This window comes from Octopus sinensis, linkage group LG18, assembly GCF_006345805.1.
Source record: "Octopus sinensis linkage group LG18, ASM634580v1, whole genome shotgun sequence".
Taxonomy (NCBI): domain Eukaryota; kingdom Metazoa; phylum Mollusca; class Cephalopoda; order Octopoda; family Octopodidae; genus Octopus; species Octopus sinensis.
In genome coordinates this window covers 31,224,816-31,238,996 of record NC_043014.1, presented here as the reverse complement: position 1 = coordinate 31,238,996, position 14,181 = coordinate 31,224,816, and the positions used below count along the sequence as shown (strand labels likewise).

At 37.1% G+C, this 14,181-nt stretch overlaps 1 protein-coding gene across 3 annotated transcripts in view; it reads left to right on the top strand.

Annotated features, from left to right (window-relative positions):
• The window catches only part of LOC115221560 (DNA repair protein XRCC1), a 47,842-nt gene that overhangs the window by 18,651 nt on the left and 15,010 nt on the right, over window positions 1-14,181 (top strand). For all 3 annotated transcript variants that reach the window (XM_036510847.1, XM_029791762.2, XM_029791763.2), the window contains exons 7-9: window positions 4,112-4,200; window positions 7,877-8,162; window positions 10,045-10,207. In XM_036510847.1, coding sequence (XP_036366740.1) covers window positions 4,112-4,200; window positions 7,877-8,162; window positions 10,045-10,207 — 538 coding nt within the window. The remainder of the gene's footprint in view (window positions 1-4,111; window positions 4,201-7,876; window positions 8,163-10,044; window positions 10,208-14,181) is intronic.

Sequence of the window (14,181 nt, the reverse complement as noted above, 5' to 3'; positions counted from 1 at the left end):
CTTCAAATTAAAATATCTCTGCTTGGAAGAAAACTCACGAGCATAAATCATTTTATTTTTGCTCCCTATTCAAATTAATCATCACTATTATCATAATCACTACAAACCCCTATAATCATCATTATCGTTATTATTATGGTCACTACTGTCACTCTTATTACTATTGTGATCATCTTTTCCACAATCTTAGTCATCTTTATCATTATAGTCATATCATCTGTAATCCCCATTATCATCATTGATGGTATTATGTTTAAGTTCTGAAGATTTGTGAAAGAGATAATACTCTTCTCCTCTTCCGCATACCATCACCATCATCATTACCCTTATCACCACCACCATCATCATCATCATTATCATCATCATTATCATCATCATCATCACCATTAACATAAACTCTAGTGTTAACAAAAGGATATTTTTTATTAATAATTTTTCAACTTTCTTTTTTCATGGCTGCTCAAGTCAGATTTTAAAATTATTTTTTTCTAAATTTGTACAGTATGACAGTTCATTGTCCTTCTTATAATTAACAAGTCAGCCATGTTTTTCCTATTATTAACTACTCAGTTATCCATCTGTGAAGTTGAGATATAACCTGTTTATCAGTCACAAAGTCTGAACTAAGAACAATTTTGTGCCTTGCCTAAAGGTAAAACAAAATAGCTGCTGCATGTTTTGAATTCTTGACCATGTGGTTAGTGGTCCAGCATGCAAATCTCACATCCATTGTGCATTTATGATTGATCTTTAATTCTAAATTCAGAATGATCTTCCCTTATTTTAGTTAACTTATTTCCATTCATGGTTATATTTGACTTTATTCAAAAAAATGTGTATTTTCTTGCTAGAATCTTACGTTGAACAATTGTCTCCTCCTGTACTACATCATGGATATGGTATACAAATCATTACTTGATCACCTTGAGTTCAAACCCACTGTAGATGTTTTGTTGTCTTTTTGGAGGGTAAAAAAAGACTACACTTTATTCTGTGTTCTTCATTATGTCTCGCAATTAAGAAGAGGTACAAAAAAATGAGAGTGAATATAGGTTTGCTAATTTAGTAGCAATACAAGAGACAGAAAGAACATAACTTGAGAATGGGCTAATGGTTGATGGAAAAGTAAAAGTTTGATAATTTAGAAACAAGAGAAGAGACAAGAAGGATATTACCTGAAATAGAAGAATATTCTTTCCAGGAAAGAATATCATGAAACTACTTACGTATTGGCTCAGAAGAGATCTTTTTTGATATTAGTTGCCAGTTTGCTGTTAAACTATGGCCATTTGATGTCTCAATCCCTTGCTTCTCTAATACTATTATCACTACCTTTCTTACTACAGTTTACTCTTTTACTTGTTTCAGTCATTTGACTGTGGCCATGCTGGAGCACTGTCTTTTAGTTGAGCAAATTGACCCCAGGACTTATTCTTTGTAAGCCTAGTACTTATTCTATCAGTCTCTTGCCGAACCGCTAAGTTACGGGGACGTAAACACACCAACATTGGTTGTCAAGTGATGTTGGTGGGGACAAACATATACACACACATATATACATATATACGACGGGCTTATTTCAGTTTCCATCTACCAAATCCACTCACAAGGCTTTGGTTGGCCCAAGGCTATAGTAGAAGATACTTGCCCAAGGTGCCACACAGTGGGACTGAACCTGTAACCATGTGGATGGTAAGCAAGCTATTTACCACATGCATTATGTGGTGGTTTATTTTTTCTAGTTTGAACGTTTGAATCTTCATATTGTAGAAGCAATTACTTTTTACAACTAGATGTCCTTCCTGTTGATGAACCGGAGTGGGACCTGTTATCAGTTCAAGTAACTTACAATAACAATGAACAGTGGATGTAAAATGAACTGGAGATGAGGAATGATAGTGGGTGGATATATATGTATGCATGTAATGTGTGTGTGTGTGTACCAAAAATATACAAAAAGTACTGGTGCAGGTACCATGTGAAAAGCACTGGTGATGGTGCTATGTAAAAAACACCCAGTACACTCTATAAAGTTGTTGGCATTAGGAAAAGCATCCAGCCATAGAAACCAACCCAAAACAGACTATGAAACCTTGTGCAGACCCTGGACTTGCCAGGTCTTGTCAAGCAGTCCAACCCATGTCAATATAGAAAATAGATGTTAAATATTGATTCTTTTATTCCTTTACTTGTTTCAATCATTCAACTACAGCCATGCTGGAGCACCAACTTTAGTCAAACAAATCAACCCTAGGACTTATTCTACTTGCCTCTTTTGCCAAACCGGGGACGTAAACACACCAACATCGGTTGTCAAGCAATGGTGGGGGGACAAACATAGACACATAAATATACATACATACATATATATATATGTGTGTGTGTGTGTATAAATATATATATATATACACACACACAACTAGCTTCTTTCAGTTTCCATCTACTAAATCCATTCGCAAGGCTTTGGTCAGCCAAGGCTATAGTAGAATATACTTGCCCAAGGTGGGACTGATCCTGGAACCATGTGGTTGGGAAGCAAGCTTCTTACTATACAGCCATGTCTACAGTTTGTAGCTTTCAGTAGTATAGATATATAGTATTCTTTTATATCTTATTTAACCTTTTAGTGTTCAGATTGCTCTGTTAGATATAATGCTTTATTTATTCATATTGTTTTGAATTAACCAAGCATTATCTCATAGCTTTGAGGTTTCAGTGATGTGATTGTTTATTTTTAGTGTCAATGTAGGATAGGTGTAAGAGGCTAGATATGGCAACTTTGAATGTAAAGCAGGTAGAATACTTGGGTCATATATGGTCAGTTTAAATGCAAAAGGGCTAACATGTATATATTATATACAACTGAAAGCTACAAAGACTGCAGCATTCATCTTGAGAAAGTTTCTTGTATAGATGTATGGTGCTTTAGCACTAGAAGACAAAAAGCATCCAGCAATGGTGGAGTTGCTAAATCCAGATTTCTGTGTCTTTACACATCATCAGCAGCAAATCTCCACTTTGCTTAGACAAATTTTGCTTCTACTGATGTAGAAAAACAGTGATTGATATATCACTGGTGTCACAAATTGCTAGCAGTCTGAGTAAAAATTCATTATTAGTGATGTGTATGTATTTGACTAGATCTTGCATTTTGGTATTCAAGATAAGGTGGCACCCTTTGCTGGTGCCACATAAAAAGCTCTCATGCTGGTGCTGCATAAAAAGTACACACTGCATTCTGTAAAGTAGTTGTCATTAGGAAGGGCATTGAGCCATAGAAACTGTGCCAAAACAACAATTGAACCCTGTGTAGCTCTTTGGCTTGCCAGCTTCTGAGAAACCATCCAACCCATGCCAGCATGGAAAACAGATGTTAAATAATAATGACAACGACGTATGTATGTGTGTGTGTGTACTTTTTTATTTCTTCTCGCACTCTCACTATACATATACACATAGGCTAAGACTACCTCCACCAACACCAGGAAACTTCTGTATGCTTAACTGACCTGCTAGTAATAATAGCCACTTTTCCCTCAAATCATATTCTGCTGTCTTAAATGAGAAAAGAGACATTAAGTAATGTAGTTCTAGATACACTTTGTTTGAAAAATAGGCCAGGATGATAAGGGTTGGAACACTTTTAATCATAGGTCTTCTTGATCAGGGCTCATCATCATCATTTTAATGTCCATGTTTCTGTGTTTGCATGGAATAGTTGGAGTTTATTGAGACAGATTTTCTATGAACAGATGCCTTTCTAGTTGCCAACCCTCACCTGATTCCAAGGAAGATGATATTAGAAAGGAATGAGACTGCTTGTATATGACAGTGACAATAATTTACAACTAACAAGTGATGTCAAGACAAGGAAATGCAAACATACACACACACATATATGTGTATGATGGGTTTCTTTTAGTTTCTGTCTGCCAAATTACTCACAAAGTTTTGGTTGGCCCATGGGCTGTAGCAAAAAATACTTGCCCAAGGGACCATGAAGTGAGACTGAACCTGGAATCATGTGGTTGGAAAGCAAGCTACTTACCACACAGCCATGCCTGCATCTGTGGGGTTTGTATTAAAAAGGTTTTTCTCTCCTCGCTTGTAGGTGCTGCAGCTATTCGAGCTGCATCCAATCAAGCCCGTTCGACCTATCTTGAAATAAGATCCAGCACCAATACCAACAGTACCCCAGAGGTAAGTCCTAATCATGCCTTATACCAATATATTATGGGTATAATTCCGAACACTGAACCATGTTATTTAAACAAAATAATGAGAAACAGAAACCTTAATTCAAGTAATAGATCAAATTAATCTTTTATTCACAGAGACAAAAGTTGGCCCCAAACTAAATTCAGTCAAATTTAGTTTAACATAGGAGGACTGTCCACACATAATGGTCACTAAAAGTTGTTTTAAATAAGAGCATACAAACATAAATGACTTTAAAACGTTAAGCTGTCATCTCATCATCATCATCGTTTAACGTCTGCTTTCCATGCTAGCATAGGTTGGATGATTTGACTGAGGGCTGGCGAACCAGTTGGCTGCACCAGTCTCCAATCTTGATCTGGAAGAGTTTCTACAGCTGGATGCCCTTCCTAATGCCAACCACTCCGAGAGTGTAGTGGGTGCTTTTACGCGCCACCGGCTTGGGGGCCAGTCAGTCGGTACTGGCAACGACCTCGCTTGAATGTTTTTACACATGCCACCGGCACAAGTATCAGTAAGGTGGCGCTGGTAACAATCACACTTGAATAGTGCCTTTTACGTGCCACCGGCATGGAAGCTGGTTAGCCACTCTGTCAATGATCACACTCGTATGGTGCTCTTTGCACCCCGCTAGCACGGATGCCAGTCATCAAATTTGGAAAAAATATGTACAAGAGAAAAAATTTATGTGTAACAAGTTCAACAAGCAGAAAATCATTTACAAAAACAGAAAAATAATTCTTGTTACAAAAATATTGAGTTTGGCAAATGAGATGCCAAGGACTCACTGCTAGAAAAAAAAGCAACCCATAAACACATCAACTTTAATTACAATGACAAAGAAATATTCTTTCTTGAAGCAACAGTCAAAACAATTCATATTTCACTAGAAAGAAAGAAAATGGTCAAAGAACTTGAATATTCCTGCTAAAAGCAGCTGTGTTCATTGTATTTGTTTTTGTTAGGTTGAATTTTTAACATTGCATGTATACATCATCATCATCATTTAACGTCCGCTTTCCATGCTAGCATGGGTTGGACGATTTGACTGAGGTCTGGCGAACCAGATGGCTGCACCAGACTCCAATCTGATCTGGCAGTGTTTCTACAGCTTGATGCCCTTCCTAACGCCAACCACTCCAAAGTGTAGTGGGACGAGGGCCAGTCAGGCGGTACTAGCAATGGCCACGCTCAAATGGATCTTTTTACGTGCCGTCAGCACAAGTGCCAGTAAGGCGACGCAGGTAACGATCACACTCGATTGGTGTTTTTTACGTGCCATTGGCATGGAGGCCAGTTTGTTGCTCTGGCAACGATCATGCTCATATGGTACTCTTAGCACTCCACTAGCACAGATGCCAGTCATCGAATCTGATTTCGATTCAGATTTCACTTGCCTCAATAGGTCTTCACAAGCAGAGAAAATTTTGTGTGTGACTGTAAATGAAACAGTTTCTTTTACTAGAAACAATATCATACTGTCATTTTGTTACTAAAGAAAATTTTAGTGATATGAAATAATAAAGAAATGAAATGAGCTGCAAAAGCATTTTTTTTATAAGATTACATGTGTGAGAAAACTTGTCTTAGAAAAGAAAGGTATTTCATGCATAACTTGACATTGTTTTTATGTCAGCTTCTGAGTTCAGAGTTTTCTTGATAGCAACTTGCCAAATATTGTCTACATTGTGGTCACCACTTGTCCACTATTTCACTGCAATTGTCCACTTATCAGCTGCAACTGACTCCTGGGCAGATAAAGGCTGTTCTTGTAACTGATGGTAGGCTCATGCAAGCAAAGACACAAATTTGGTAGCAAAGAAGAAAATTTAGCCATATAACTGCTTTTAAACTGATGTCACAATGAAGAAATGTAGTTTCTGCTAGGGTCATGCTAAGAGAAATAAATGTTAGCTGGAGTTTAGACCAACCACAGGGTTCTTTAAGATAGGTGAACATTGTTTGCCTACAGATGTGAACTAGGTCGGTGGGTAGTTGTTGTAGAATAGAAATAAGCAAGGTTTGTAGGTAGATGTTGTAGTGAACATGAATTAGGTAGAGATATACTATATTTAGAAAATGAACTAGGTAAATGGGTAGATGTTATAGATGTAAACTAGGTAAGCGGCTACTGTAAAAGTCAAGTGTAAATACCGAAACTCTACTTATCATATGGAGTACTTTTTTCTCATTTGTAAATTTAAACCCACTTAGACTAACCCATCCATCCATTCTTCCAACCAGTCAGTCATTCATTCTTTTGTGTTATCTGTTTATCTATGTATGTCACCATGATGAATCAGTGCTGGCTCTGACCACCGTTACAGTAGTAATGTAAGTCAGTGTATGTCGATAATCTCCCTTCACATGAAGTAACCCAGTGATTGAATTATGCATTTGTTTTCTTTGTATTCCTGTATTTGTCTATGTGCCTACCCGCTGATAGTGAACACTCCAACCACACCTAGTAAAAGATAAAGATACCCCCTTCCCTTGTTAGTCATGTAGGACACATTGTAACTACTCTAGGAGACTTGTTATTTATGATATAAAAAGTTGAGAGGTACCTTAATCCCAGAAGGTAACCTCTCGTGAAACAACAAGGGTTGCTGGACCTGTTAAATTAGTAGTCAAATTTCCCTCAAATACACCCTACTGTCTCACAAAAGCAAGGCTAAATTGAACAATATGGCTCTATAATGGCTTAGATGCCTTTGGTCCATCAACACTAGCCCAAGGCTAAACAATAAAAGACCTTTCTAGTTCATGGAACTTCATAAAGACACCTGATCCACTCTGATTGTGATTTTTATTGACATTTCCTCATAAAGCCCCTCCAAAATCAAATATTTATAACAGAACAAATTCATTAAAAATGAAACCGTTTGTAAGTAGAATGAAATACCTGTAGATGTGCTGAAGCACGCAAGCAAGTAGTTCTTTTACTTATATTCTGGCTAGGATTCTACTGAAGACATCTCTGAAGAGAAAAAATGACATCAAAATTTTAAATCTAAGTTGTGTTTTCCATCGTAACATTAACTAAATTTGTTCCTTATCATCATCATATCATCATCATCATCATTGTTGACAATGTTCTCATCCTCTTTATCATTATCATCACTACTACCACCCCCAACATCCTTGTCGTTGTCATCATTACAACAGAATGACTGGTAAGACTTGAAACAGGAATCTGTTGTTTCTCAAGTATAGCAGACACAGGATCAGTTCCACTACTCGACACCTTGGGCAAGTGTCTTCTACAGTAACCCTGGGTGTACCAAAGTCTTGCAAGTGGATTTGGTAGATGGAAACTGAAAGAAGCTCATGGTGTGTGTGTTATTTAATTTCATGTAATAGTTGTGTAAATGAATGTCACTGTCATGCAAATGGTGCCCTTCATTTTCAATATTTCATGGAAACATGCCTGGTCATGAAGAAATATTGCCTTGCTTGGAAACAGGTGAGGGTTGGCAACAGGAAGGGCATCCAGCTATGGAAGATCCACCTCAACAAATTGCAACTCATGCAAGTGGAAAAGTGAATATTAAAACAATGATGATGAGGTTGCAGATGATGATGATCTACTGTGTTTTATATTGGTCATTCCACTTCTTTTGCTTCTGCTTCTCTTCAATTCTAAACCAATGTTTAGGTGAAAAAGAAACGCAAGCATAATGTCAGTGATGATGAAGACGTCCTGGAGGTGAAGAAGAGCAAGTCAAAGAATGGAGACAGTCATCGGAGCCACATGCCACAAAACGACAGACCAACCCATCAGAAGGAAGATTCCAGAAAAGAAAAACAAGCAGACATTATAAAGAAAGAAAAGAAATCTAATTCTTCATCGAGGGACGATGTCAAATCTACTCCTAGTAGTAGTAGTAGTAATAATAGCCACAAAAATAGCCATCACAAATCAGAAACCACTACATCTAAAGGTGAGTTGTGGGCTTCAGTTTTTAAAACCTTTTTTAGGTGCTCTTCATGATGTTGGTGTTGTTCTTGTTGGTTAGCTTCAAGCTCATTGTGATCAAACTGTTTTATGGTGTAAAACATTTTAGCCACAACTAAGTTGTCTTTTTTTCCCTTTAGGCGATGTATCTTTTTATCTTTTCTTTTACTTGTTTCAATCATTAGACAGTGGCCATGCTGGGGCACAACCTTGAACAAGTCAACCCCTGCCCCTAGTGCTTATTATTATTTGTAAAGCCTGGTACTTATTCTATTGGCCTCTTTTGCCAAACTGCTGAGTTACAGGGACATATTCACACCAACACCTGTTGTCAAGTGGTGGTGGTGGTGGAGGACAAATACACACATACATGCACACAAACACACACATACATGCACACGAACACACACGTATATATATACATGACAGGCTTCTTTCAGTTTCCATCTACCAAGTCCACTCACAATGTTTTGTTGGCCTGAGGCTATAGTAGAAGGCACTTGCCCAAGGTGCCATGCATTGGGACTGAACCTGGAGCCATGTGGTTAGGAAGCAAACTTCTTACCCCACAGCTATGACTGCACCGTCTAGAACTTTTTTAATGACAGTAGTGTCCATTTTAGGAAGATTTAGCTGCTATTTCAGCAAATTAGACAACTACATTGAAGCTTTGTAATTGACTTGTTATGTAACTGTTTGTCCTGCATGGTGGATTTTCACAAATTAAATATTTTATGTGAAAGGTGCACACATGGTTCTGGGGTTTAATCCCAGTGTGACACCTTGGGCAAGCATTTTTTAATATAACCCTGGACCAACCAAAGCCATGTGAGTAGATTTAGTGGACAGGAACTGACATCATGAGGTAGTTGTAAATGAATGTCGATCATACAAGCAATGTTATTCATTTACAATATTCTGTGAGGACATGACTGGCTATGGAGAAATATCACCTTTCGTGGAAACAAGTGAGGGTTAGCATCCAGCCATGGAAAATCTGCTTCAGACAAACTCATCTAACCCATGCGAGCATGGAAAAATAGATATTAAATGATGACAGTAGATGGACCAAATATTTCTTTATATATTGCAGGAAAGTATAACCTTCATTTTTAATGTCATCAACCACATCATCTTTGTTGTAGTACTTTAGCCCTTGGTAAACTCTGATCAAGAACATTCCAGTCATGACCATTTCAGTTTTTCTCTTTTGTTCTTTCTCAGACACTGTATTAACCCTTTAATTACTGTATTTATTTTGAGATGCTCTGTGTTTCTTTCAATTGTTTTAAATATTACAAAGAATTTTGTAAAATAACTTAGTTATCATTAAACTATTGTTAGGAACATAAATTGTGATTAAAGTTTGGTGGAAGATTTTAATTCAAAACTTATGAAAACAAAACATTTGTACTACAGAGCCAGAGCCAATTTCAGCCGGGTTGGTAACAAAAGTGTTAAAGACAGCATTATCTAATATTTTTTAGAAATGGAATGGTGTGATATGAGAGATGTTTCGCATCTATTTCTAGCAGGTATGAAGGCACATTGTTTGGTGTTTTGGGAAACCAAAGGTGAAAGGTGCAAAAGTATTTTTGATTAGTTGGTTGCCTAAAGACACGTCACTAGGAACTCTGTTATAGTTTCAAAATCAATGGTTAGAGGGTTAAATACTTAGTGAGAGTGCTGAACATTGGCAGTCAGAAACCTAAATGTCTGGCATCAGTGGTTTAAACACTTGTGGTCTGTGGTCTAAGCATCTGAGATCTTTCCTATTAAAATTGTCATTACAATTAATTGTATGATTCCTCCTCTCAGAGGACCATTTTCTATTCCTCATTCAGTCTCTTGTTTCATGTATTATCTAGCTGCCATATCAAAGTCGAACAAACCATTCAGCAAGCTCATGGATAATGTGGTATTTGTACTCAGTGGTTTCCAGAACCCATTCCGTGCTGATTTACGAGACAAAGCCAGAGAAATGGGGGCAAAATATCGACCAGATTGGAGCAGTGACTGCACTCATTTGGTGTAAGGTTTTATTTTTATTTTTTGTTTTTTTTAGGACACGCACACACACACGTATGTATGTATATATATACATATATATATATATATATATATACATATATATATATATATACATACATTCAAAATGTGACCGTGTGTGTACCGTTGCCGGTTTTTTTTTCCTCCGTCTTCCCTTCTCTAGATCTTTCCTTTTCCTATGTTTCTGACGAAGAGCTCCACTCGAAACGTAAAACCCTCCTTCTTCCCTTCCTTCCTGAGCGTCCAATAATACTATATTTGTTCCACGTCCTCGCATTGTTGTGTTTTCTCTTGATGTTTTCATGTTTGGATTAACTTTATATACATATATATATACATATATATATATAATATATACATATATATGTATATATATATATATATACATATATATATATATATACATACATTCAAAATGTGACCGTGTGTGTACCGTTGCCGGTTTTTTTTCCTCCGTCTTCCCTTCTCTAGATCTTTCCTTTTCCTATGTTTCTGACGAAGAGCTCCACTCGAAACGTAAAACCCTCCTTCTTCCCTTCCTTCCTGAGCGTCCAATAATACTATATTTGTTCCACGTCCTCGCATTGTTGTGTTTTCTCTTGATGTTTTCATGTTTGGATTAACTTTATATACATATATATATATACATATATATATATATATATACATATATATGTATATATATATATATAGATATAGATATATAATAATAATAATAACAACAATTGTGTACAGTGCTCAGGTGCACTACAACTCATCTAAAGTGTATATATAATCAGGTGTAGTTTCGGCAGATTTCGGAAAGCATGAGGGCCTTAAAGGATGCAGTGTCATGGCAGTCAACAACTGACGCAGGCAGTTTATTCCATGCTTCAGCAACTCTGAGCGTGAAAAAATGTTTCCGAAAGTCATGGGAGCTGTGTTGTTTTCTGACTTTGTAGGCATGTCCACGTGTGATAGACACATGGAGATCAAAAAGGTGTTCAGTGTTGTTGTTGGTGAGGTGGTTGATAGGGGTTGGACAAAATAATGGAAACACCTTAAAATTTCAAACAAATTTATTTGAATATGGGGTTGGACTGCATTTGGCAGTAATTACAGCTTGAATTCTACGAGGTATGGACTCGTACAAAGTTTTTCCAAAAGAATTTTTGTCCATTCTTCAGCTAAAACATTCTCCAGTTCTTGTAGTGATGATGGTGGAGGATATCAACTCCTTACTTGTTTTTCTAAAATATACCATAAATGTTCAATAATATTGAGATCTGGCTACTGTGGTGACCAGATAAGATGTTCAACTTTACAAGAATGTTCTTATTAATCATTCAGTAACAACTTAAGCTATGTGAATTGGTGCATTATCATCCTGAAAGATTGCGTTTTTCCCCAGAAACAGTTCTGCAACCATAGGATGAATTTGATCAGATAAAGTACTTAACTAGTCTTGACTATTAATTCTGCCATGAAGGGAAACCGTTGGGCTGGCAGATTTCCAAGATATAGCGCCCCTCCCCCATCCCCCCTAATCATCACAAATCCTCCTCCAGGTTTAACTGTTGGAAGAAGGCAGTCTGAGTCAAATGCTTCTTTTGGCTGTCTCCACATGTATACTCAGCTGGTGGTCGGAAATAAGGTAAAGAATGACTCGTCCGAGAAAATAACCTTCTTTCCCTGCTCTATGGACCAATTCTGTAGGATTTTACTCCACTCTAAAAGCTTTGCAATGTTTGTTTTTGAAAGTAGTGGTTTTCTGGTTGCAGCCCTCCCATTGATATCTGGCTTTGTGCAGCTCCCGTTTTTGTGGAAACTGGGTTCTCAAGGTGGTCATTAAGCTCTGCAGTAATTTTGGGCACTGTACTTTTGTGATTCTTTCTAAGAATTCAAGTAAGAGTCCAGTGGTCCCTATCTGAAAGTTTTGAAGGCTGATATGGGGAAATTTCAAACTTGGGTTCTCGTTCCTTATTTCGATGTTGTTATCATCATCATCATCACATTCATTCAGGTCAGTGCCTGGAATCGAACTCGGAATCTTGGGGTTAGTAGCCCGCGCTCTTAACCACTATGCCATATGCCTGTGGGCATATTTTTTTGTTTCCAGAATATGATTTTACTTCAGATAAAATGTTCTGTTTTAAATCATACTATTTATTTTTAGTTTTCAAGTCCCAGATGTATCTATGAAGAGAAGTGTTATTTTTTGTATGTGTGTTTTGAAATGTCTATGTACTTGGTTGAAATGGAGTTTAAATGGATTAGAGGTGAAACCTATGTTTGCCTTGGTTTTAGTTGATGCTTTATACAGTCCTTTAATAATACTGTACTTTTACTAGCTGAGAAATCAGTGACTCATGTTTCATCACCATTACTGCATCGTGTCCATGGCCAACATAATTTTCCACTGACCCAGTCTGCCTGGCTATAAACATATACCATAAAGTACAAACAACTCACAGATGTAAACAGCTGCAGCTATCAGATTTATGTATGTTTTGTTAGATTTTATCTCTTCCTGTGTGTGCATATTGTAGAGAGATGAACTCACCAGGTTACTTGAAAATGAAGTTTTTAATTCTGACACTAAATCATTAGAAAGTTGGATTGTTTTTTTTTTCCAGGAAGTTTGCATCTACTTTATCAGTGGTTTGAGAATACATTTGAATTTGTTGTGACTTTCCTAAAGCTAGAAACTATTTATTTTACAGACTGTGTACATGGCCAATGCATCTTTGGCTTTTAGAAACAAATCTGAGGTTTATTGAGAAAGTGATTCAAGGTTTTAGTAAAGATAATTATTCATGATTCACTCTAGTAATTGGTTTCAAATTTTGGCACAAGGCCAGGGGTTAAATCAATCGCATCATCCCCAGTGTTTAACGGGTGCTTATTTTATCTACCCTGAAAGGATGAAAGGCAAAATTGACTTCAGCAGAGTTTGAACTCAGAATGTAAAGACAAGCAAAATGCTATTAAACATTTTGCCCAGCACTGTAACAATTCTACCAGCTTGCTGCCTTGTTTGCCCCAGCAATATTCCTTTCTGCTATGGGTACAAGGCCTGAAATTTGGTGGGATGAAGATAGTCGATTTCATCAACCCCAGTGCTTAACTGGTACATATTTTCTTTTACCCCAAAAGGACAAAAAGCAAAATTGACTTCAGTGGAATTTGAACTCAGAATGTAAGGAGGGATGAAAAACCAGCTCGCCACCTTATTCACCTTAGTATATTGGTTTCAAATTTTGGCACAAAGCCAGCAATTTCAAGGGATGGGGTAAGTCAATTGCATCAACCCCAGTGCTCAACTGGTGCTTATTTTATCAATCCCAAAAAGATGAAAGGCAAAGTCAACTTTGGAAGAATTTCAACTCAGACCATAAAGATGGACAAAGTGCCATGAAGCATTTTGCCCAGCATCCCAATGATTCTATCAGCTCACCATCTTATTTGCCATAGTGATATTGAAACATGAGTGATAAAATAATATTGGAACGAGAAGTGTCTGTACCCATGGGAGTGCTTGTATTCATGATTCCCAGTAGGTGTGGTAAAGGAGGGAAGAAGTTAAAAAACTTGGTTAAGAGAGAAGCTGATTCTAGGACACATTGTTTCAGAGTAACTCTTGAAATGTTATTTCGTTCAAGGAATCTGGTTGTGATATGAAAGCAAAGAATTTGCTAAACTTAGCTGCTGAGGTAATAAAATAGACAGTTTGTTATATGTCTGGTAACATCAAGTCACTGAGTTCAAATTCTGCTATAAACAACTTGTAGTTTTATCATAAAAAGAAATACTTTCAGATTATAAGATCTGACATAAATGATGGAAAATGTAAATGTGTATATTAGATTATCTTTAAAACACGAGCATGGCTGTGTGGTAAGAAGCATGCTTCCCAACCCCATGGTTCCAGGTTCAGTCCCACTGCATGGCACCTTGGACAAGTGTTCTATAAGCCT